This window comes from Vicugna pacos, chromosome 20 (genome assembly GCF_048564905.1).
Source record: "Vicugna pacos chromosome 20, VicPac4, whole genome shotgun sequence".
Classification (NCBI taxonomy): Eukaryota; Metazoa; Chordata; class Mammalia; order Artiodactyla; family Camelidae; genus Vicugna; species Vicugna pacos.
The window spans coordinates 8,161,977-8,187,602 of record NC_133006.1 but is presented as its reverse complement, the minus strand read 5'-3'; the positions used below and the strand labels follow the sequence as shown (position 1 = coordinate 8,187,602).

Sequence of the window (25,626 nt, the reverse complement as noted above, 5' to 3'; positions counted from 1 at the left end):
TGAGTCTGTCTCTGTTCTATAAATAAATCCATTTGTGTTCCTTTTTTTAAAAAAACTTTTTTTATTGAATTATAGTCATTTTACAATGTTGTGTCAAATTCCAGTGTAGAGCACAATTTTTCAGTTATACATGGACATACATATATTCATTGTCACATTTTTTCACTGTGAGCTACCACAAGATCTTGTATACATTTCCCTGTGCTATACAGTATAGTCTTGTTTATCTGTTCTACATATGCCTGTCAGTATCTACAAATTTTGAAATCCCAGTCTAGGGAGCAGCTTTTTGGAGAGAGGTACCCACTCCCCACCCCCTTGGCAACCACAAGTTTATATTCTATGTCTATGAGTCTGTTTCTGTTTTGTATTTATGTTCTTTTTTTTTTTTTTTTTTTTTAGATTCCACATCTGAGCGATCTCATACGGTATTTTTCTTTCTCTTTCTGGCTTACTTCACTTAGAATGACATTCTCCAGGGACATCCAGGTTGCTGCAAATGGCATTATTTTATTCTTCTTTATGGCTGAGTAGTATTCCATTGTATAAATATACCACACCATCTTCATCCAGTCATCTGCCGGTCAGCCATCAGTTCTTAAACACGCTTGTCCGCAAGGACCAGGGGCCGTGGGGGACAAGGATAGCTCTGGGGTGCCCAGGCCTCCCAGGAGTTATAGTCTGATCAAACCTTCACATGCAAGACAGTCAACTATGGATCTCACTCAGCTGCAGGTTCTCATCTAGTCACTGTGGAGTGGGCCCAACATTCTCCACTTTCTCAGGCATAGAAACAATAATTATTAGCAGTATCACCTACTTTACATGTGTGCCTGACTTGCAGCAAACAAACTCCATGTTGGCAAATCTGGATTTATTAAACAGGTAAAACAGGTTTGCCGTAGTAAGGAAGGCACCGTTGTGGCACATCGGGTCCCCTGCTCCGCTGCACACTGCAGTCAGCTGGGAATCTTTAAAGTCTGTTCATGCCTGGTCCCCACCCCCTGACATGCTGATTAATTGGTAAGGATGCCACCCGAGCAGGGCATGGGGACTGACAAGCTCCCCAGGAAATTCTAGAAAACAGCAAAGCTTAGGAGCCACTGATCTAATAGCCACCATCACTGCCTCATAACTTCTGAAAGCAATCAGCAAAGTTATGATAGAAAACTTGACCTGCCTGAGCCCTGAGCCTTCTACCGGACGGGACCTTCCGAGCATTCAGCTCAAACACTTCCCACCCATTTTCTATCAGTTTCTCCATAACGTTTTCTAGGACTTAACTGGTACCTCTCTCCAAAAAGCTGCTCCCTGGATTTTGGAAGCAGCTGGGAGGTTAGATGGATGTTAGGCGCAGAGGACCTTGCCTGAGGCCGCCGTGGTACGTGCTCAGCCAACCGCTTTATCACGAGGTTTCAGTGTCCTGGCCGCCAGGGGAGGGTTGGCTGGAAGAGCCCAGCAGCCTCCATCATTGTCTAAGTATCCTGGGTCCCGCGATGATCATTTTACAGGGAGGCTTTGAAGTAAATCGTCTTAAAGGTAGTGGAATTACTATTAAACTTCGATTTCCAAGATCTCTTACTCTTAAAAACAAATCAACAGGTGAATAATGTGACATAATGGCATAAGTTCTTACTTTTTTAATCGATGTTCTGGTATTTTTAAATTTACCCACTGTGAATAAATTGGCATTGCTAAGTCTGTTATACAGAATAAATGAATTCCCTTCCCTCTTCCCCCTTTAATTGGTTAAAATCATTAGGAATCGCTTTGGATAACTTGTTTGCACAACAGGTAAGATTAAGAACGTAATTGTTCATTTAGGGAAAGCAGAGATTTTGTGAGGCTTTTAAAGGTAAGAATAAAATAATGAAATGTGTGTTACCAAACTGAGTACAATCTACATCAATACTTCACCATTTACAGCAGTGATTCTCAGCTGGGGACGATTTTGCCCCCCAGGGGCCATTTGGTAAAGTCTAAAGACATTTCTGGATGTCACAGCTCAGGAGAGGGATGGTATTGGCATCTACTGGGTAGAGACGGGGATGCTGGTAAACCTCCTATGATGCACAGGACACCCTCCCCAGCAAAGAGTTCTCCAACCTACAATACGAATAGTGCCAAGGTGGACAAACTCGGATTTCGAGATGCAGACAGGGTGGTTCAAACCTGTCTTCGAGCTTCTAAAGTGAAGTGTTCTATGGGTGTATGAACTGAGTTCTTGTTAAAAGCGAATAAAAAAATAAAAGTCACCACGTGAAGCTTCTCTGCATCTCCTAGGGATAGAGGTGGTGGCATTCATCTAATGGTAACGTCATCACCACTTCTGACTTTATTTTGGAGCACAGAGCTTAATTATACACGACAGCACCCATGGTGAGAAAAGAAAATTGCCATGATGGGGCAAGAAGAAATAACCACTGCCCAAAGTCCTGGAAAAGTTTGGACAACAAAGGTGGGTAGCCAGCGGGCACTGAAGCAGGTAACTGTCACCTTGTTCCCAAAACTGCCGAACCCTCCTGGCGGCAGCTGGCATCAGCCCGCTGTGTCAAAAGGACCTTGTTGAGTAAAGCCTGTAATTGCCAGCGGGTTCTCTGGGCAAGAGTGGGGGAGAAAGAGCTGGAAATTTCCATCACCCTGTGAATTGCTGAAACACAGAACACAAAGGGGAGGTGGACGTGACAGCTTTTAATCAGACAGCTGCTCGAGGTGAGCCAGGAATAGAGTGACCCTGCACATGCTCAGTGAGCCCAGAAGAGGATACTTTGCTTCGTTCCATTAGATGCAGATGCTGCTCACTGAGCATCACTGACTTGTGTGCTTCTGAGTGAGATGTCTTGCGATTTCTCTTGCATTGCCTATAAATACATCACAGAATTTACAGCTTAGTAGAATGATAGTCCATTAGAAATAGAAGGAGATAAAGAAATGAATGGTGGAGACTGTTGACTCCTGCACAGAAGAGAAGAGAGAAGATTCTGAAATATACAAAGCATCAGAGACCTTTGGGTCAGTGAATGACAGGTACCTGCTCTTTCCTCCTCCAGACTGAAAACATCCTAATTATTTAGCATTGCCTCAGTGCTCTTCTAGTAGATAAGGGATGGGAGGTAAGTCACTAAAAATGAAGGAAGTGTGTCTGGCGGGACAGTTTTGGGGAGAGGCATACCGCTGGGGGAACACTCCAGAATGGTTTCCAGAGGCTGGTTTCCAGGGTTCAAAGGTGAGTGGCCAGGGATGGGGGTACCTATGTCCCAGCCCGAATGCAGCTTGGTCTAAATTAGGAAAGAGGTCCCTTCCTCAAGACTCTTCTCTGCTGTCTTCCAGAAAATTGTCATGATAATGACACAAGCGTCCCGTGACTACTGTGTCGGCCCCCACCCCCAAGCAGTGCACAGCACAACCTGCAAAATCATAAAGAAGCAGCTTTGGGGAGAATGACAAAGGTCGTCAAAGGCTGAAATTGTAAAATTCAGTGGTCCTAGCTCATCCCTAGTTAATGAGAGAATGCTCTTTCTTCATAGGACAAAGCCAGCTATGACAGATTTAGGAGAAAGGATGGAGCTTGAAAAGCATCATTTTTTTTTTTTTTGCAGCTCTCATTTAAATAACTGATGTGGGGGAGGTGGGAGGGGGACATAGCTCAGCTGTAGAGCGCACGCTTAGCATGCGTGAGGTCCTGGGTTCAATCCCCAGTGCCTCTGTTAGGGGAAAAAAAAAAAAAAGAAAGTTACTGTAGAACAACTTGAAAAAAGTTTGTCTTCCAGAAGAATCTCCTTCACACCACTTCACACACACTTCAGTGGATAGGGAAGGTGAATCTTCCTGACTTGAAGAGAGCCGAAAGTATCATTTCCCTCTGTTTCTTCTCCATTTCTAGACATGTCAGATGCGGTTTGGTTTTGGTTTTTTGTTTTTGCTTTCTTGTCACTGCGCATTTCCAAATGTCGCCCCTTCTTACCATTAGCTTTGGGGTTCATGCCATTCTAGTGCATTTCACCTGCATTTCCTTTCCTGGGCCTCTCCTCCCACCCCAAGCTGCCAATTCGTTTCAGAGCTACTTGTACCATGAAGATGGAGAAAGTGGGCCACTCTTCAAAGAGCAGGATGGAGAGAGGGGACCAGAGAAGGCATCTGTGGACAGTGATGGACTGAAGGAGTGAGAGATCAGAGATGAGATGAAGGAATCTGGTGGCCACCACATTAACCAAGGAATCACACTTAGCATCGCTCATTGCCTGCAGAGGCGTTAAACAGAGTACACAGCATCACCTATGAAGAACGCCTCCCAGAAGTGCTTACTGTGAATCTAATCAAACCTTTTCCTAGGAAATACAAGAGATAAAGAAACAAGGGCACTATATTCAATATCTTATAATAGCCTATAATGAAAAAGAATATGAAATATACATAAACATATAACTGAATCACTATGCTGTACACCTGAAACTAACACAACATTGTAAACCAACTTCAATGAAAAAGAGAGAAAGAGAGAAGGAGAGAAAGAGAGAAAGAAAGAAGAAAGAAAGAAAGAAAGAAAGAAAGAAAGAAAGAAAGAAAGAAAGAAAAGTAATACCATGTGAACAAGTCAGATCCAGATACAGCCTGATCTCCAACACATTGTTGTCACAAAGTAACAATAGTAACAAGTTAACCGCTTTGTTGCCTCAACCTGGAGGAGGTATCATGAAAGCGTTTTGCAGTTGTGATGGGGGAATGGCAACACGTCTCCTGAGAAATCTCCTGGCCAAAATGCTATATATCTTTAAATATTTGATCACCATCTTCCAGATTATTTTTTCTTTCCTCTACACTGATGAAAGGTCTTACCAAAATATAATTAGTTTGTTCAAAATGTATATCAAATAACACAAGAGCTTATAAAAGGAAAGACAGCTCTTCCTTGCACTCATTACAACCTATCTTCCAGAAAGAGCCACCCTTAACTCTTCTGACTATTTTTAAAAATAAGTGTTGTCATAGCTCTAAATTATGTGCTCCTACCACGGTTTATCAGTTTGAGACCTTCTGATCTGACAGGTGAAGGTTTAGTTCTCTTACAGTCCCACCTTCTCTCTCTCTTCCAGTATACTCAGAGCATCATTTTTAGTTAAATTAATGAAAACGTAATTGCACAAAAGTGTCATTGCAGATCCAAGTCATATCCTATGGTTACACTTCTTTTTTGCGTGCCTTTTGGTTTGTCCTTGCCTTTCTAAGCATCTTTTCTTCCTGTTTGCAGTGGTTTCCTGACAATAATCCTCCCTTGTTTGTTTGTTCCTTGCTCTTTTTCAAATGCACCACCATGTTTATCGGTGCCATTGTTTTTTGTCTTTGTTTTTGTTTTTTCAGTGCGACTCTTGAAGAGCCCTTGGTGCCTTCCAGGCCCGATCTATGGGATGTCCCTTGTGGGTTTCCTAAACTCCCATCTTTCACTTTTGTGGTCTACTGTCTTCTTTTGTACAGCATATTTTCTGGAAGCTTCCTAAAAGAGGAAAGAAAATGTTTTTTGAGGCTTTGAATGTCAGGAAGTGTCTTGACGGTGACACTTGAATAATGGTCTTGCTGATCGCAGACTAGGAACCTAGAAACCATGTACCTTGAGGTTTGGAGGGCGTTGTTCTGTTGTTAGACGTTGCTTAATTCTCAGGTTGTTTGTTGCAAGAGTTTAGAAATATAGTTGATTTTTGTATATTGGTTTTGTATGCTGCAGTCTTGCTGAACTTTTTTTCCCAGTTCTAATAGTTTTTTAGGGCATTCCTGACAATTATCTGTTTATAAGATCATGTCATCTCTGAATAGAGATGGTTTTACTTCTTTTCTTCCAGTCTGCATGCCTTATGTTTCTTTTTCTTGCCCAATTGCCCTGGCTGGAACCTCTAGCACTAGGTGAATAGAGGTGGCGAGAGTGGACAGCCTTGTCTTGTTCCTGATCTTAGAGGGAAAGCATCCGATTTTTCACCATTTAGTGTTTAACCACAAAAGGATATTACATTTTGCAAATGCTTTTGTGTCCGTTGAGATGATCCCATGATTTCTGTTGTTTATTGATAAGATGTGTTACATTAATTGATTCTTGGATGTTAATTCCTGGGATAAATCCCTCTTGGGCATGGTGTGTAATTCATTTTATATGTATAATTCATTTTTAAAAATAAAAAAATAATACAGTTTTAAAGGTTACTTTCCATTTATAGTTATTACAAAATATAATTCATTATATATAAAAGTATTCTTCATATATAAATTATTCCTTTTATATATAAAAATTTTGTATGTATGTTTCTTTTTTACATGTCTTTTTATACATTTGCTAGTATTTTGTTGAGGATTTATACATCCGTATTCCCAAGAGAGCTTTATCTGTCATTTTCTTCTGTCATTTTTGTCTAGTTGTGGTGTCAGTGTGATAGTGGCCCCAGAAAAGAGTTGGACAGTGATGTGCTGCCTTCCCTGGGAACAGAGCCCTCTGACTCAGCGCTGGGGGGAAGAAGGCCCATGCTCTTGGCTGCATCTGTCTGAGATGGAGTTTCTGTTTCTCTGAGCTGGGAGGGAGGAGGGCGTGAGTCTCAGTTTGAAGACCAGAGACTATTGTTCTTACAAAGTTTTAGTGGCTTTTCTTGAATAAGCGTATCTTCGTTTGCTTTATGGCCTTAGGACGATCTCCAGTGGTTTTGAGTGGTTTTTCTTTTTTTAAATAATTTTCACAGTTTTGCTGAGCAGAAAGGTCTTTGGTGTCCTTTACACTGTCATGTCAGAAGCCAGAAGCAAAACTCCAATTTCATCCTTTCTGAGCACTTCGAAAGGTCTTTTTTAAAAAATTGTCTTGATTTTTCTACATAATATTGGAGGAATTTCTGAAATGTCTTGTAGTCCTTGCTTGTCCATTTATACTTAAAATTGAAGCCCTGAGAAGCTGATTGCTTTGCAGAGGGAAGGGCATGAATAGGGGAGACGGATGTGAATCAGTTGCAGAATTGGTCTCTAGGTTAGTGGGCAAATTATTGGGTTTCATAAGAGAATATGAAACAAAGCAAAAAATCAGAAGTGTGGAGGAAGGGTCAGTGTGCTAGTCACCTCGCCTTTCCTAGTTTGATCAAATACACAGTCTAAATTGGGAAAATACAGCCCTTCTCCCCACCCTGGCATTCCCCCTAAAACTTGAGTCATTTCAATAACCATTTCTTCAATTTTAGAAGGATCTTGTAGGAATTAATATAGGTAAAGAAACATGTACTGAGCTTCAGTAATTTCTCTAATTTCCCTGTTTTTTCTCTGATTAAGTTAAAACAAAGTCAGATAAACTTTTTTTTTCTGAAAAATACCATGTATAGTATTATTCCACCTTTATAAAATAATTTTTATTCCTATCTGTTTATCTATCACATTGCTTATAACCTACCAACCCCTGGTCTCTCTATATGTATATAGGAGGACATCTGTAATGCTTACCAATTACTAGTGCTTGTTATTTCTGGGTGGTAGAAATGGAGGTGCTTTATTGCTTTCTTTTTAAGGTTTTTTTGTATTGATTGACATTTTAAATAATAGGCATGGATCATTAAAAAAAAGTCAACAGAATGCAAAAGCAAAATTTAGCCCATTAATAGAGCCCATCAACCACGCAGCCAGGGCTGGGACGACGGTGAAGCAGGTGAGGAGCCCTGGGTGCAAAATTCAGACAGGTGCTCCCTCACAGGGCCAGGCAAGTGCACCCTCGGCTCCTCCGTGCCTCTCCGTGGTCCGTGACAGCCCTGCAGACAACGCAGGCAGAACTGGCAGATCAGCATAGGTGAAGAACAGCATGTTTGGAATTCTGGATAGATGAGGAAAGCAGATTCTTTCTCATAAACAATTTTTTTTTTTAGTATTTTTTTAAGTGCCTGCAAAAGAAATAGCCATTACATTTTAGAATTTCATTGATGAGAACCCCTGAAAGCAACCAACACCTAGTCTCCCCGTTCCTTCCTCTCCCTCAGTTCAGCATCAGTGAGTGTGTTGCAGGCTCCGGCTGTGGGGGGCACAGAGGGGCGCTCAGCCCCAGCACCCTCATTCCCTGACCACCCTCCCTCAGGTAGCACTACACCTTCCTTCAACTTTCCAGCCTGTTTTCCTGCTTTACAGACTGCCTAGCAGCTACCCCATTCCACGTGCACTCATACTTCACGTGTGTAGTTGTGCTTTGTGTGTTACGTGTTGATTGCCCATCTTGCCTTATTATAACATACCCGCTGCGACGCTACCCTCATGGAAGCGTGATGGTGCGCAGTAGGTTTCTGCTTCTGGCTTCTGACATGACAGTGTAAAAGGCACCACAGAAGGAAAGGGTTCGTTGTGCTTTCATGGAGTGACCGTGGACCCAATGCTGTTATGACAATAGGAAGATGGGTAGAATGCAGCCTTTGCTCCCTGCAGACAGAGTCTGTGTGCCTCCCTGCCTCTGCTCCCAGCACTGTTCATTCGCTCCCAAAATCGTTATCTCACAAACGCAGACCTTTGGTTTTTATTCCCCTTACCCTTTTCTCATAGTCTCTGTTTCTTCTTTTTTCTCCTTCCTGCCTTCAACTCTCACCCAGTTATTGTAGGGAAATATTTTTTCCTCCATAAAAAAAAAATCACTCTGAGTAATGAGCATAAAAGGTAATATGAGTAATTACACACTTATTTAGAGAAAGTCAAATTTGAAGAGAAAACAGTAATAATAGTGTTACCAACTGTGAACATCTATTAAGTGTTTGCTCTGTACCTGACTCTGCCAAGCAATTTCTGCACATGGCCTCATTTAATCAGTACAGATAAGGAAACCACGGCAGCAAGAAGTAACTTGTCCAGGTCACGGAGCCAGTAACTGATCTGAACTCATCTGATTCCAGAGCCTGAGCCCTCCTAGGGGAAACAGAGAGGCTGTGGGGTTCATGTCTGATGTACCCCTTGTGGGGGTTTCCTCCGTCCCCTCCCCACTGCACCAGCAGTTGCTCCTTTCATGCTCTGACAGAGATCCTCTCACACTCGACTTCAGCTCTTACCATGTGAAATGTGAGGCACGCATCTGGAAGGTACAGCCGGGTGCATCTTCTCTCGTTATCAGTGTCATGAAGTATTTGCTCTCCTCATTCTTTGCAATCAGCAAGAACTTCCTATATATGTATCCATTCACACACCAAGAGTTCAAAACCCAACATCTGCTACTTACTAGCGCTAGAGAGTTAGGCAGATTACTTAACCCTTCTGAACCTTAGGTGACTCCTGTGTAATGTGGGGAGGATGATGCCAGTGTTACAGTGTAACAGGAAAAACCTGAGATGTGTCTGTAAGGTGCCTGGCTCCGTGCCCATCACAACACGGTTGCTCTGTGCATGCCTGCGTTGTCCCTCCTGTCCACCCCTGACTCTCCTGCTGCACCTTACACAGCATCTCAGCTATGTTATGTTACCTATTATGGCTTGAATTAGTTACTTACTACTATGCAACAAATTACCGTGAACTTAGCAGCCTAAAGCAATCAACATTATCTCAAAGTTTCTGTAGGTCAGGGGTCTGGGAACAGCTTTGCCAGGTCGGGGTGGTGGGTGCGGGTTCTGGCTCAGTCCTCCTGAGGTCCCAGGCAAGATGGCAGCTGACTTGCAGTCGTCTCCAGGCTCAGCCGGGGGAGAGTCTGCTTCCAAGCTCGCTCACGTGGCTGCTGACATGCTTCAGGAGATCGGCTTCTAAGCTTACTCAAGAGGGTGTCTCCACAGGGCTGTCTCAGGCCGTAGCAGCTGGCTTCCCCGGGAGCAGGCCATCCAAGACAGAGAGAGACCGTCCACCCAAGATGGGAGCCATCGTCTTCTTATGATTGCATCTCAGCGGTGACATCCCATGACTTTGGCTGCATTTTTATTAGAATCAAGTCCATAAATCCAGCCAGCACTCAAGAGGAGTGTCTAATACAAAAGCCTGCACACCAAGACGTGGAGGTCATTGTGGGGATATGAGAATCTGCCCATAGCCTGGCTGAGTCTTACAGAGCTAGACTGGGGCTTGTGATATGTCCAATTGCCTTTCATCACGTTCACAGAAAGGGACTCACACACTTTGGGAACAAAAACATTGCTAAGCAGCGTCACTGACTGTGCTGGCTGGGCTGCAGCCGACTCCACGAAGTAATAACAATACTGACTCCTTTTGCAGAGTCTTGCAGCTGTCACACCACCTGTACCTTTCAATTCCCACTCTAGCGTAATTACACTTTTCCTCTGAGCTGGTTTGCTTCTTAAGAACCATTTCCCCTTGGGCTGTCTCCTTGGTACATTTTCCACTTCCTACTCTTTGGTTTATAGACGCCCACCCACCCCCCACACCCACACGCCAGCTTCCTTCCTCTGGGAGCACCACAGATCAGGCAGGTAGTCATGGTGAAATGTAAGTACCACTCCCAGCCCACGCCTGGAAGGCGACTTGTTTGTTATGCCAGCGCAGTCACAGCACGCTGCCGCCCCCCCACCCCCCCAGAGCAGCGTGTTCCGTGTCCCGTGCTCCATCTCTGGCTGCTCTCGGCTCCTTTGCCCTCTTCCTCCTGCTGGCTGCCCCTCGGTCACGGCGCTGCCTCGTTGCATTAGCCTCCCAAGAGGGTAGGACATAGATCCAATTGGATAGTTGCATCCTTTCAGGTTTTAAAGAGACTCTGAAAATACTAACATATGTATGACGGAACTAGATAAACATGTTATAAATACTAAGTTAGTATTATAAGCGGTAACATTTCACTGTGTAAATGTTAAAACACATATTTTATATAAACATTGTCTGCTTGGAGATTAAAAAGTAAATCCAACGACTTGAAATTTTGTGTTCTTCCATTTCCATGAATTACTGAGAGTCTATTTCATTAGAGACAGTATTCAATTACTGGGTGGTTTGTGACTGACAATCACTTTATTAAACTTACCACCTTTGAGGAACAGAAGGGGCTGTGAACAGGTGAATGTTCTTTTTTTTTCTTTTCTTTTTGAAGTACAGTCAGTTTCAATGTGTCAGTTTCTGGTGTACAGCACAGTGTCCCAGTCATGCATATACATACATATATTAATTTTCACATTCTTTTGAACAGGTGTATATTCTGAAGCAGATTCGATGGTGGCAGTTACACAGGGAGGGGAAGAGACAGTGTGATCATGGAAAAACTGAGATGCACTGGCTGTGAGTCATGAGAGAGAAATGTTTACAAAAATGAAAACCCGATAGGCTCATTTAGTTATGATGAACTTTGTGACATTTACTTTGCTAAAGTTATACTGAGCAGAACATTTTGCAGAAGAAGAATCATACTCCTTTTTTAAAAAAGTTGAAGTGTAATTGATTTATAATGCATCAGTTTCAGGCATACCGCAAAGTGATTCAGTTATACATATGCATACATGTATCTATTCTTTTCAAATTCTTTTCCATTACAGATTATTCTGTGAATCCCAAACTCCCAATTTATTCCTCCCCCTCCTTTCCCCTTTGGGAATCATAAGTTTGTTTTCTATGCCTGTGAGTCTTGCTGTTTTGTTAAAGAAAAGTCAGAAAACAATTAACAAAATGGAAATAGTAACTCCATACTTACCAATAATTACTTAAATGTAAATGAGCTACATTCTCTAATTAAAAGACATAAAGTGGATGTGTGGATGAAAAAACGAGACCCATCTACATGCTGCTTACAAGTGAGTCACCTCCTTTAAGGACACAAAGTAAAAGGATGGAAAAAGATATTCCATGCCAATGGAAATAAAAAAAAGCAGAGGTAGCCATTCTTATGTCAAACAAGATAGACTTTAAGCCAAAGACTATAATAAGAGACAAAGAAGGTCATTATATAATGACAAAGGGGTAAATCCAACAGGAGGATATAATATTTATAAATATCTATGCACCCAACCTAGGAGTGCCTAAATATACAAAGCAAGTATAACAAATCTGCAGAGATAAAGACAGCCATCCAATAATAGTAGAGGACTTTCATACATTTAACAACAGACAGATCATCCAGACAGATAATCAATAAGGAAACACTGGACTTAAACTGCACGTTAGACCAGACAGACTTAATGCAGAACACGCCATCTAACAACAGCAGAATACACATTCTTCTCAAGTGGCATGAAATATTCTCCAGTTTGTATCGTATGTTAGGCCTCAACACAGTCTTCATAAATTTAAGAAGCCTGAAATCACAGCAGCATCTTTTCTGATCACAAAAGGGTGAAACTGGAAATCAATTACAAAGAGAAAACTGGAAAATTCACAAGTATGTGGAGATTAAAAGCATACTACTGAACATAAAATGGATCAAAGAAGGGATTGAAAGAAAATTAAAATGTTATTTCAGACAACTGAAAATGGAAATACAACACACCAGAACATATGGGATACAGCAGAGGCAGTAGGGTGTTCATAGTAATAAATGCCTATGTTAAGAAATAGAAAAGATCTCAAATACACAACCTAACTTTACACCTCAAGAAATTAGAAAAAGAGGAACAAACATAGCCCATAGTAGAAGGAAGGAAATAACAAATATGAGAGTGGAAATCAAGGAAATAGAGATGAAAAACACAATAGAAAAGATCAATAAAAGTAAAAGCTGGGCTTTTTGAAACGATACACAAGTTAAACAAACCTTTAGCTAGACTTTCCAAGAAAAAGACTCAAAAAACACAATTATCAGTGAAAGAAGAGACATTACAACTGATACCACAGGGGGGAAGAAAGGATCATAAGAGACCGTTACAAATTACTATACATCAACAAGTTGGACAATATAGAAGAAATGGGTAAACTTCTAGAAACGCACAGTCTACTAAGGCTGAATCATGAAGAAACAGAAAATCTGGACAGACCAAATGCTAGCAAGGACATGGAATCAGTAATCAAAAACCTTGCAACAAAGAAAAGCCCAGAACTAGGTGACTTCCCTGGTGAATTGTACCAAACATTTAAAGAATTAATACCACTTCTCTCAAACTCTCCCAAAAAGCTGAAGATAAGGGAGTATTTTCTGAACTCACTTTATGAGGCCAGCATTATCCTGATACCAAAATCAGATAAGGACACTACAAGAAAAGAGAATTATAGGCCACCATCCCTCTTGAACATAGATGCAAAAATCCTTAAGAAAATATTAGCAAACGAAACTCAATATATTACAAGGATTATGCAATATGATTAGTTGGAATTTACTCCAGGGATGCAAGGATGGTTCAACACCCACAAATCAACGTGATACATTGGTTGTCAGGGGCAGAGGGGAGGACCGGGGAGGAATAGAGTGAGGTTAGTTAAACGGCATAAACGTTCAGTTATAAGATGAATGAGGCCTGAGGATCTAAGGTAAAACATGGTGTCTATAGTTGATAATGCTGTATGGTGCAATTAGAATTGACAATGAGATTAGAACATACATGTTTTTACCAAAAAGAAAAGAAAAAGACAAGTATGTGAGGCAATGGATGTATTAAGTAACTAGATGAAGGAACCCTTTCACACTGTATATCAAATCACCATGATATACACTTTTCATACCTTATAATTTTGTATGTCTAATATGCTGCAATAAACCTAAAGTTTAAGAAAACTGTATCAGTAACCTCAAAACATTTCATTCTGACAGGGCTTAAAAGGGGTTATTTCTCCAATGAAGTTTGCACCAATTTTATGGATGGTGCAGACTCAACTGGAGAAACATGGGTTTATTTTAGTTACCTGGTCAATATACTTTTTTAACAGTGGTATTTGAATTGTCTGAATGGCTCTGCTTATTAGAAGGAGCATAGTTCTGCTCTTCTATACGTTTCTTATTTTTATGAAGTAGGTCTTGGCCTTTAGTGAAGACTTAGTGTCCGCAATGATTTAATTTATACTGTGGGCACCACAACTAGAAAGTAAGAGTGATATGAGAAAAGGATGATCTACACGATCTTCTTTTAAATCCTCTGTGGATCAAGGTCAAAAATAAATGAAGCAATAAATGAAGGTTCTGTGTTTATTTAAATGACTAAAAATATATTCTGATCAAGGGAGATGATGTACGTCATGGCCTTTAAGCTGAAACGCATTATGCAAATGTAAATCATTGCCCCGACCCGAGGAAGGCTGCTTGTGAGCCTCCTCTAAGCATCACCCTCCATGTGCCTGTTTATTGGAGAAGTGGATGGTGACGCAGAGGCAGAAACCAGGCAGAGGCGCAGAGACGGACTCAGGGGCAGGTGCTACATAGAGTTTTTATTGGGCTCCTCTGGTATAATCTCTTTCGTGTTGAAAAGCTTGACAGTCTAACTTCTCCCAGTCCAACAATTTACATGTTGTTTACCCAGACAGAGTACTCACATGGTAGATTTTCTTTTGGCTGGTAACTGAGGAAAGAGGATTGACAATGACTGATGCCTTGTGTGCAGTTTTCTGCGGTACGGAAAGCTCTTTCCACTGTATTAATCCAGTTTCCTCAACAGCATTTTGAGGGTGGCATTTTTTTTTATCTCTTTCACAGAAATAAAGAGAGTGAATGTTGGAGTTAATATGATTCACCCAAGATCTCATCCCTAGTTAGTGGCAGATGCAAAAATTCAGTGCAAAATGATGTGTTCTTTACACCAGCCTACGTGACAGACAGTGCTTGGCGCATTTCCATCAAGACCAAGTGTTGTTCAATATTTGACTCATCGTCAGCATGTTTGCTAGACTGAGAAAAACAGATGCAGATAGATTCAAACTGCTCATTTGTAACTTCTCTCAATGGAGGAGCAGATTAAAGACTTGGTCATGTGAAATTTTGGATTGTTCACATACTATTACAACCTGTAAAGCTGAGTAAATAAATGATTATGATTTCTTATTTCTTTAAAATACATATGACTGTTTAAATAAAAATTATAAAGTTTTGCTGTGGGGTTTATAACATATGTAAATGCAATACATGTAAAAACCATAACACGAAGAATCAGAGGTGCGGCAGATGAACATAGATAATTGCAAAGGTTTTAGGGTTTATATGAATTAGTATATTTACTCCAAGTGAACTGTGAAAATTTAAGGATGCACATTGTAATCCCTAGAGCTAAAAAGCCAATAGGCAAAATCGGATTATAAAATATATTTACTCAAAAGATTGTGGGGAAGGGAGAACAGAGGGTCAAAAATCAGATGGTACCAATAGGCAACAAATAATAAAATAGTAGACTTACCCAAACACATCAATAATTATATTAAATGTAAATGGACTAAACTTTCCAAATAAAATACAAGAGATGAAGGATAGAATATTAATTTATAATAACAGGAAATCAAAGAAATGTTAAGGTGGTGACTTTGGTTCTGGCTCTAAATGTGCTTGAATTCTAAACTAATTTACCCATGAGACTGTGTAAGCTCTCAGGCTTCTTGAATGATTTGAGTGGCTTTCTCCTACAGCACGGATCTATAAACTCTACAAAATTTCCTTAAATTCAAGTTTGGGGCAGCAGAGTGTTCCCTCTCCCAGAGGGCTTTGGGATTCCTACCCAAATTTCCTCCAGTGTTATACTGCATATGATAAGATTTAATTTGTCTATTTGATTTGCATATACACTTAAGTGACCCTTTATGGAACAACAAAGCCTCTTCAGGTTAAGAACAAATTCCTACTATGACTGTTACAATTTCCTCGATGACTACCTCTGGTAAGGCTGAAAGCTCTGTCTTGTCCCTTTCCATTTCCTCAGGAAATTGATCCAATGCCTAGCACAGAGTGGGCACTCAGTAAATAAATAACACAATATGATCTGCTCTAGAAGCAATTTACAGCCACCTGTCGGGTACTACTTGTGAACTTCTAAAATTAATTTTATTGGTGTATACATTTTACATAATAAAAAGTCCCCATTTTAAGTGTACAATTTGATGAGTTTAATAAATGTATACATCCACGTAACCACCACCAGAGTCAAGATACTTCCATTGTCCTCAAAAGTTCCCTCATGCCTTTTGCCATCAGTCTTTCCACATTTCTTCCCAAACCCCTGACTGCAGGTACCCAGTGATCAAGGTTATACCACTTAACGTTAGTTTGCATTTTCTAGAATTTATATATATATAAAAGGAGTCATACAGTATATATCCTTTTGTGTCTGGCTTTTTTTTTTTTTTGCTCAGTTTTTGAAATTCATCTACATTGTTACATGTATTAGTAAATTATTATTGTTGTTATTCCATTGTTTCAACACAGTACACTTTGTTCATTCAATTATCTGTTGATGACTATTTGGGTTGTTTCCAGTTTTGGGCTATTTTTAACAAAATTGATATCATTTGTAAATAAGCCTTTGTAGCGATATATGTTTTCATTTTGGGGATATAAATGTTTAGGGGTAGAGTGGCTGGATCATTATACTAGGTATATGCTTATAAAAAACTTATCAAACATTGTTTTCCAAAAGTAGTTTTATCATTTTTCAGTCCCACCAGCAAAGCAGGAGTTCCAGTTGCTCCATGTGTTCAGTAACACTTGAGACCATCAGTCCTCTTATTTTCAGTCATTCTAGTGGATAGGTGGTGGTGTCTCACTTTAAAATCCACCTGCTGAAACCTCTGAATTCCCATCTCGCCCCCTGTGACCAGCTATCACTTTGGACTTTCATTGTTTGAAAATTAATGACAACAATCATTGTCAAAAAATTACTACTAGAACACCACCACCACCAATGGAGCATTTACCACTCTCCTCACCTGAGGCTGTAAGTTCCGAGACCTATCTGCAATACAATGCGTGGAGCACAGGCAGTGCATTTATTAGCTATCTGTTGCTGTGTAATAAATTACCCCCAATTTTAGCGGCTCAAAATAACAAATGTTTATTGTTTCACACAGTTTCTGAGGGTTAGGAATCCAGGAGCAGCTTAGCTGAGTGGTCCTAGGTCCAGGCCTATTGTGAGGTTGCAGCTAGGGGATTGGCTGGTTCTACAGTCATTGGAGGGCTTGCCTGAGACTGGAGCATTGGCTTCCCAGATGACTCACTTGCATAGCTGTGGGCAGAGGTCATATTCAGTTCCTTTCTGGCTGTCGTCAGCAGCCCTGGGTTCCTTGTCGTGTAGCTCTCTCCATTGGGCTGCCCAGCAGGGCACCTTCTCCAAAGTGAGTGATCCAGGAGACAGAGATAGATGTTGATTACACAGGCCAGCCAGTATATGGTGAATATTTATTGACTGGACAGAGGTGTGCCTGACACTATGCTAAGCATTTTACTTAATCACCTTATTTAACCCTGATAACAACCCATGGACCATTGTCTTCATTTGTGGTAATAAAATTGAGGCTTATAGAAGTTAAGTGATCTGTCCAAATCTACAAAGCTATTAAGGGGCAGAGCTAGAGTTGAAAGTTGGACCTTTCCAGCCCCAAAGGATGTGAAAAATGGTTCACACTGTAAATGAATTGCACTATTCCAAAAAAAAAAAAAAAGATTTTTATGGTAGTTAAAATTTTGTTTAAATTGAGTCAAAATCCTTTACATATGGGAAAAGAAACTAGAAATTATATCAATAGGCAAACCCTAGATCTCTTCAGGAGGATAAAGAACTGGTTCCCTATTCTCCAGTTGACAAGGTGTTTTCATTTTTTTCTCCCTTGTCAGATAATAACAGCAGTATTTGTAATAGCCAAGACATGGAAGCAGCCAATCAACAGATGACTGGATAAAGAAGATGTGGTGTATATATGTATACACAAAGGAACATTACTCAGCCATGAAAAAGAATGAAATAATGCCATTTGCAGCATGGATGGACCTGGAGATTATCATACTAAGTGAAGTAAGTCAAACAGAGAAAGACAAATATCATATGGTATCACTTATATGTGGATCTAAAATATGATACAAATGAACTTACTTATAAAACAGAAATAGACTCACAAAGAAAACAAACTTATGCTTATCAAAGGGGAAAGTTGGGGGGAGTGATAAATTAGGAGTTTGGGATTAGCAGATACAAACTACTATATACAGAATAGATAAACAAGGTCCTACTGTATAGCACAGGGAACTGTATTCAATAACTTGTGATAACCCATAATGAAAAAGAATATGAAAAGAATATATATATATAACCGAATCACTATGCTGTACACATAGAAACTAACACAACATTGTAAATCAACTATATTTTAATTAAAAAAAAAACAAACTTATGAGGTAGTTGCACGGATCTACAGAGCAAGTGAGACAGTACCCGTCGTCCAAGAGGTCACGGTCTTTTGGGGATTAAGGTGGGACAAAAATAATCTAACACAGGGACGTACACATAGGGAATTCTTAATAAGGTGTGAATTTTTAAAAAGACCAGCCACATCTTTAAAATACACTTGGTGTTTATTAAAATAATCTAGTGTGATCATCTCTGGAAGTCAATAGAAGATCAAGATGAGGGAGCCAGGCCTTTTAAATTTTTATTAATTTTTTTTAAAGCAGTTGGAAAAATTACAAGGTTAGTGACTTGCTTGCCATTCCAGACTCAGGTTCTCAGACAGGAACCACAGTTTTCCACTAAAAGTGCTATAAAATGGGTTTCTGGAATGCTGGAATGAAGGAAGAGTGGCTCAGGTTCAAAGTCCAGGTAACCTTCCGTGAGAAGGTAGGACTCAAGCCAGGACAAACAAAAGACAGGGTGGAGTGGGCAGAGCAGTGGAATTTAGGGACTGACAGGTGCAGATAGTACTTGGTGGTGCTTGGAACCATCCTCCCTGACTGGGAAGTAAAAAAGCTCTCCTAGCAGAGTTGAAATGATGAAGTGCCCCCCTCCCCATTCACCCCAGGAAAACGGTCCCGTGCATAGTTGCAACTGACACCCCATATGCCTTGCAAAAACTAGTTTCAGGCCAAAATCGGCCTCGTTACACTCAGCTTTCAGTCTTCTGCAGAAATGCGCATTCCGTGGCTCCAGATTTTAACTTTGGCAGGTTGGGGGCGGTAATGGGGAGGGTGCGTGTGGCGGGGGAGAGCCTGGGAGGTGTCTTGGCAGAGGTCGCAGGCACTGGAAGGGGAAGGTGTGAGGCCTAGAGGGCAGCCAGGTTGGGAGTAGAGTCGGAGTAGACCCTGGAAAACAATCCATCAATGTGATTGGTTTTGACCTGGTCGGCAAGCCTTTGTGAAGGAGCCAGCTTGGTTAGACACGGAGAAGAGGGGGCAGTGCAGGGTCCTGGCTCTAGTCCGTGGGTATGACTCGGGGGCGAAGGAATGGTCGTTACCCCAGTAGTGAGCCTCCTGGGTCCTGCCCAGCTACCCCTTCTTGGACAGCAACCTACCCTTTGCAAGAGACTGGGTGCTGGCGCAGAAACGCAGGCGCCGGATGGGGGATGCTCACCTGGCAGCTGCCCTGCGCAGCGCGACCCGCCCCACCTCCCCCGCTCCTCCCGCCTCACCTGTCCAGGCTCGTCAGCAGGGGCCAACATCTGGCAAGGCTGGAACAGGCTCAGAAACTCATCTTTGCCAGCTCGTGTTTGCATGTGGGCTTCTGATGGGGAGCATGCACACGTCTGGGACCCTCGCAGACCCCTGTGCTGTCGGTGGTCTGGGGAGAGGGATTTCCTGTTACTACCGTGTACGGAGCCGGCGATGGCTGAGGGTGTTACGCCGCCTGCAGGCGGTGCCCGCGGACCGGAGGGCAGGGCAGGGCGGGGGGCCCCGCGCCGCGCGGGCGGGGGCCGCCAGGGCGGCGCGCACACAGGTGGCCGAGGCAGCCGCAGCCAGGGCGCCGGGGCCCCCGCAGGACCGCACGGGATCCCGTAGCCCGGGGCGCCCACGGCGCGCGAGGTGCGCTCCAGGGCGGTCCCGCCTGACCCCGGAAGGGAAAGCGGTTTTGGGGAAGGGGAGCGAGGAGAGCGAGTTCAGTCAAGCTGAGCGTCAAAGTTGTTTTGCTGCCCTCGGGCCGCCTCGTCCCCGCCTCCTCTTTGCCCCAGGCTCCTGCAGAGTGGCCTCCTCGGAGCCCCGGCACTCCCCGCGTCCCAGCCGGAGTCGGGGGACCACGAGCGCCGGGTCGCGGGCTTCTCGACCCTCCGGATCCAGGTCGCCGCGAAAACCCGGAGCGGAGCGGACCTCGGGCCGGAGCCGCCCCGGGCGCGCATGCTCAGTCGCGTGGCGGCGGCGGCGGCGAGTAGGAAGCGCGGCGCGGCGGCGGCGGCGGCGGCGCGGCTGGAGGGTGGGAGGGGCGCACCGGCCGGCGGGCGGGGGCGCGGGGCCGCGGGGGGGCTCCCGCCCGAGGTGCCTGGGCGCGATTGGGAGCGCGGAGCCGGGCGCGAGGCGCGAGCGAGCACGGGGGCCAACGAGCGCGGGGTGGGCGGCGGGCGGAGCGCAGCCGCCGGGCGGGCGGAGCGGGCGGGGAGCCCGGGTCTCCGCGGCTCGGGACCCGGCGGCGGGCGGCGATGTTCCACTGCATCCCCCTGTGGCGGTGCAACCGTCATGTGGAGACCATCGACAAGAGCCACTGCTCGCTGGTCTACGTCCCGGAGGAGATCTACCGCTACGCCCACAGCCTGGAGGAGCTGCTTCTGGACTCCAACCAGCTCCGCGAGCTGCCGGAGGTGAGTGTCCGGCCTCACCTGCGCGCCGCCCTCGGGGGAGCGCGGCCGAGCCCCGCCAGCCTCGCCGCCTCCTCTCCCCTTCCCTCCCTTCGCGCCCCCTCTTCCACCTCCCGACCCGGCCGGCTGGTCCCGCAGGAACCGCCACTACCTGCCTTCACCTGCTTCGTCCTCCCGTACTCCTCCCCGTTCCCCGGAAAAGTTCCTTTTCTTTTTGTACCCGGCGACTCGCTGTTTTCCAAGTTGGCTCTAGACCTTGCGCGGTTGGGGAAGCGTTCTGTGCGGATAAGTAGTTTAGATACACGCCTAGGTACTGATAGCCGGCACCTGTGACCGGGCAGGTGAGGCGCCAGGTGGCTCGGGCCGTTCCCCGCCGGGAGGACGGAGCGTGGCACCCCGCTCCCGGGGCGGCCCCCTCGCCCTGCATTCCCGGACCGCTGGCCGGGGAGTGTTTCCCCCTCGGCCCGGGCAGAGCGGGGAGGAGGTGGGCAGCGCGCGAGCGAGCCGCGCTATCCCGGCATCTTCCGAGGAATGTGCTCCGGGCCTTATCGCGGGTGGGCCGTGCCGGGAAGGGCTGTAGCTGGGCGGCCTGCCTGGGCTCCGGGACCGGCCTAGGAGGGGGGCTGCGCCCGCGGAGCCGTGGGCAGGTGCCCAGGTGCCCGCCGCTCGGGCCCGGCCTGCGTGGACCTGTTGCGTGGAAGCAGCCGCGGTGAGTGTCCGCAGAGGCTCTGCCCCGCGGACCAGCCTTGCAGCCGCCGCTCCCAGAGCGGCCGCCTTCAGCTTGCCGCCTTCTGCCCTTGCGGTGATGTGTTACCTTTTCAGAATTGTTTATGTAAATTAATCACTCTGCTGCGGCCGGACTTGTCAAGCGACACATGCTGATCGTGCTTTAATGGAGGGTCCGGAACTGCGAACTTTCCACCTTCGAGCTTGCCCAGGGAACTTAGCTTGAGGAAGCCTTAAGGAGGAAGGTATCCCCAGTCCAGGGCCGTCTGTGCAGGAAGTCGGTGTGCAGTAGTCCGAAGGTGTTCAGGAAGTAGGGGCCCTGAAGGCCGGAGCGTCGGAACTCGTATCTTGCTGGACCCTTTTTGTTAACACAAAGCCCAGACGCGGGCACAAACACTCACTAGTCAGACGTTCGGGCTTGTTAGAATGCCCCGATGCGTTCTCCGGCCGGAGAGTGTTTTCAGCAGCAGAACTGTGTTTTTCTCAACCTTTCAAGTGTTGTTATTCTCCTTGGATTAACTTTCCTTGGTCTGTGTGGAATTGATTGGATGGTTTGCTCTGTGCGATCCCGGGGATTATCCTCGCTCGGATCTTTGCAAAGTCCACCCCCCCACCCCCAGGCTTTATTTAGCTTAGAAGCAGAAAAGCCATCCAGTTCCCTCCAGCGTTTATTATTTTGCAGGCATTTTTCAAACATGGTTTTATCCAGCCTTTAGCTTCCTTAAATTTGACTTAAAGTCACGAGCTCACTTACTGCCATAAGTTGTGATGAGTTTTAGGCACGGCTATGGCCAGGAATATAAAATATGTAATTTAATACGCTTCAAGGGCTTCAGAAGGAAGTTGTGAGAAGAGGGGAGTGAAAAGTTGTTCTGCTAGAAACGTTTCCGTGCTCTCTGTGGTGGTGTTTTGCTTGTTTGTTTCCTTCTGCAGGACTGGAAGATGCCCTTTGACTTGGATTGGCTTTTCACTCCCTTCTGCAGAGTTTGTGGGTTTTCCTGTAACGTTGGGGAATTCAGCTCGGTATGAGAAATTAGGGGTTTGGATGTGTCAGGTATTTCTCTTGATTCTAAATGGAAAACTTCTCAGAAGCTCAAAATACAGTCTGTAAATGTGGGCATAAACAAGCTTTTCAGAGGCTAGACGTGGTCTCGGTGATGGGTCATTGCTCTGACAGCTCTTAAATTAGTTTTATAGTTTTCAAGTTGTATAAAATCCATTTGTCCCTGACTCATTGCGTGCCTGGGTGCGTGCAAGGCAGACTCCGGACGACCACCTTGAAAACACAGATGTTTGATTCACCATCTTTGCTTGGGCGTCTGTTGTTTCTCCTCTGACATGTGTGTAACTCATTAGTGCTGCTCACTGCTGTCCCTGCCCCCTGCCCCCTCCCATAGCCCCACCCCTACCCCCTTGCCTGCCACTGATGGGCCTCCAAGGTGCTTGTGGGGGTGGCCATACCTGCTGTATGTTCTTCATTTGCAGCCAGAAGGGAAGCCTGCACCCTCCACCCCAACAGCAAAGGTGCACCCCTCTAGCCTTTAGCATAGTGAAAAGCACCTCCTTCTCCTTGGAGGTCTGCAACCTCTGTTAGCTCCAGTCCCCTTGTTTCACAAACGGAGACTCAGAATTGAAGTGACTTTTTCAGGGCTAATTCCCGCCAGTTAGATGCAGAATCGCTGTCACCCTCCTATTCAGGTGTCTGCCAACTATGACAGCTTTGGACTCCCAGCAGGAACCTGGCCCGCTGTGCTTCTAGCACCGTCAGACCCTCAGTTACTTAGCCCCCCTGTCTGACTCACGTCATTAAAGCTTGGGTGCAGTCAAGCATTTACTGACCCTCCAGTATTTGCTAGTTGTGGGAATGTAGAGATTAAGGAAGGTGTGATTCCTCTGAGCTGTTTGCAGCTTTGCGGGGAGTCGGGGACTTCAGTACAGATGTGGTGGGTGTGGGGTGGAGTGGGCACCCCAGTTACCAGACTTGGTGGTTGCTTCCCTGATCTTCTAACCTTTTTGCTGAACCTGCACCACCATCTCCAGCAGGATCCACCTTGTGATAGCCTCCAGGCTGCCGTTCTGCAGGGTTGCTTAGAGCCTTCACCTTTAGCCTGGAGCAGTTGGACGAGAGCCTCACCACCCCTTCCCATCCTCCCTCCTCTCCTCTCCTCCATCCCTTTGGGATATTGTTAACAGAGGCACCTTGAGATGCCCCCTTGGGAGCATAAGCCTGGCATCCAGTAGGTCCTGCTGGATAAACTGCTGTTAATCTGTGGAATGAAAGTTGCTAAGTCTGATCCAAATCTTCCTCCTCTGCTTCATTCTTGGCCCTGAAGCACATCACTGCTGCAGCATTGGTCCTTTTAATGGAGTCGGGGGTCTTCAGGTTGGAGGCATCCTCAGAAGTGGAGGTTGTCTAAGTGGTGCAGTGGTTTTGTCTTCCTCTCCATCATCAGTCCATCCCTGCCTTCCTCTTTGCACATCCTCTGTGTTTCTGATGCCATCAGTTTCCCCACAGTGAGCCCCGATTCTCTGATACCTTCCAACACGTGCGTTTACGTGGCCTCTCTAGACCATCACAGCGCCTGGTCTAATAGGCAGCAGATATTTGGAGTGAACGCTGTCAAGCCTTTCTCGTTTAACAGGTTGAGTTTCGTCTTGTCACCTCCTCTTAGTGAGAGTTCAGTTGATCGTCCCATGACTGTCCACTGACCTTATCTCAGATACCTGCTCCTGCCCATCATTCTTTCTCACGTCCTGCTTTGTTTTCCCACGCCCTCAGAGTACGTATCACTGTATCACTACTGAGCTCCAGTCTGCACTTGCTTACTTGCCCAGCTCCCCACCCAGCACATAAGCTCCTTGAGGGCAGGGGTGCTTTTGTTCGAGGCTGAACCCAGGACCGTGTCTGGTACACAGTGGGCACTCCAGTGCCTGTGGCATGGACAAGTCCTTATACCCTGTCACGGGTGGACGGCCCCGTTTCTTAGCCATCGTGACTGCCCCTTCCCACCTCTGGCTGAGGCTGTGCAACAGTCTGCTGGAATCGGTAACGACACAGAGACACTGAGAACTCAGAGGTCCTGTGCTGCCCATCTGTTCTCTATCTCTTCTATGCTGGACACTTTTGACCGCCTTACCTTTTGGAGATAATCTTTATGCGTCGTCAACATATTCTGTGGCTATGACTTGAACATCTCCAGCTGTGATCTGTTGAGAGGACACTCATGCCCAGGTGGAATAAGCCCCTCTTGTTTTCAACCCACCATGTTTCAGTTTAGGTCTTGCCCCCCCCCCCCAGGTGGCTTCTCTCCCCAACAGTTCCATTTCTAAAGGCTGGGGCAGCCGCTCTCCCTGCCTCACGGATTCAGGGACTTAGCTTCTCATCTCCGCCATCCTTCCATCAGAATGCCCTCTTCCCTCTCCATCTCTCGCTCCCCTGGCTGGTTCCCCCTGGATTCCTGCTGTCCTGTCCGAGGCTGGCCATCTTCTGTGGGTGCTCTTAGGGCTGGGCTGGAAGGAGCGGGAAGCAGGGATGCTGGAGTCAGTTCAGGTGCTGCTCCATCACCTGCATTCTTTCTTCAAGCCTCCCTTTCCTCACCTGTCACAGGAGCACCTACTTTGTATGGTTATTCTGGGATTAAAGAGATAATGCAGGCAGTGCACTAAACAGTTAGGGCTGAGATGGCTAAGTTCCTTTTGGATACTGTGGCAAGATGCTTTTTAGGATACAGTGTTGGTTATTATGTATTTTTTTTGAAGTATAGTTATTTACTATGTTGTGTTAGTTTCTAGTGAACAGCATAGTGATTCAGTTATACGTATATACATATATATATATTCCTTTTCAGATTCTTTTCCATAATAGGTTATTGTAAGATACTGAATATAGTTCCCTATGCTATACAGTAGAAACTTGTTGTTTATCTGTTTTATACATAGTTGTTCATATCTGCAAATCCCAAGCTCCCAATTTATCCCGCCTCTCTTTGCCCTTTGGTAACCATAAATTTGTTTTCTATGTCTGTGAGCCTCTTTCAGTTTTGTAAATAAGTTCATTTGTGTCATTTTTTAAGATTCCACAGGTAAGTGATGTCATATGATATTTGTCTTTCTCTGGCTTACCTTCAGTTGGCAAGATCATCTCTAGGTCCAACCATGTTGCTGCAAATGGCATCATTTCACTCTTTTTTATGGCTGACTAGTACTTCCCATTATATAAATATGCCATAACTTCTTCTTCCAGTCATCTGTTGATGGACATTTAGGTTGCTTCCATGTCTTGGCTATTGTAAATAGTGTTGCTCTGAACATTGGGGTGCATGTATCTTT

At 44.8% G+C, this 25,626-nt stretch overlaps 1 protein-coding gene and 1 long non-coding RNA gene across 5 annotated transcripts in view; one reads left to right on the top strand and one right to left on the bottom strand.

Moving 5' to 3' along the window:
* Window positions 1-18,199: 18,199 nt before the first annotated feature.
* LOC140687671 (uncharacterized) lies at window positions 18,200-21,880 on the bottom strand. Of its 3 annotated transcripts, none has more exons than XR_012062097.1 (3): window positions 21,386-21,880; window positions 19,417-19,565; window positions 18,200-19,090 (listed from the first exon to the last, which is right to left on the bottom strand). It is a non-coding gene; the product is annotated as an uncharacterized lncRNA (long non-coding RNA). The 3 variants fall into 3 exon arrangements; XR_012062096.1 differs by lacking the exon at window positions 21,386-21,880 and adding an exon at window positions 20,727-20,910; XR_012062098.1 differs by lacking the exon at window positions 21,386-21,880 and adding an exon at window positions 20,733-20,910.
* Window positions 20,416-25,626, top strand: part of LRRC1 (leucine rich repeat containing 1) — a 90,808-nt gene continuing 85,597 nt past the window's right edge. Inside the window, exon 1 of one of the 2 annotated variants that reach the window (XM_072944800.1) lies at window positions 20,416-20,574. In XM_072944800.1, coding sequence (XP_072800901.1) covers window positions 20,416-20,574 — 159 coding nt within the window. The remainder of the gene's footprint in view (window positions 20,575-25,626) is intronic. The other variant, XM_072944801.1, reaches the window with a different exon arrangement.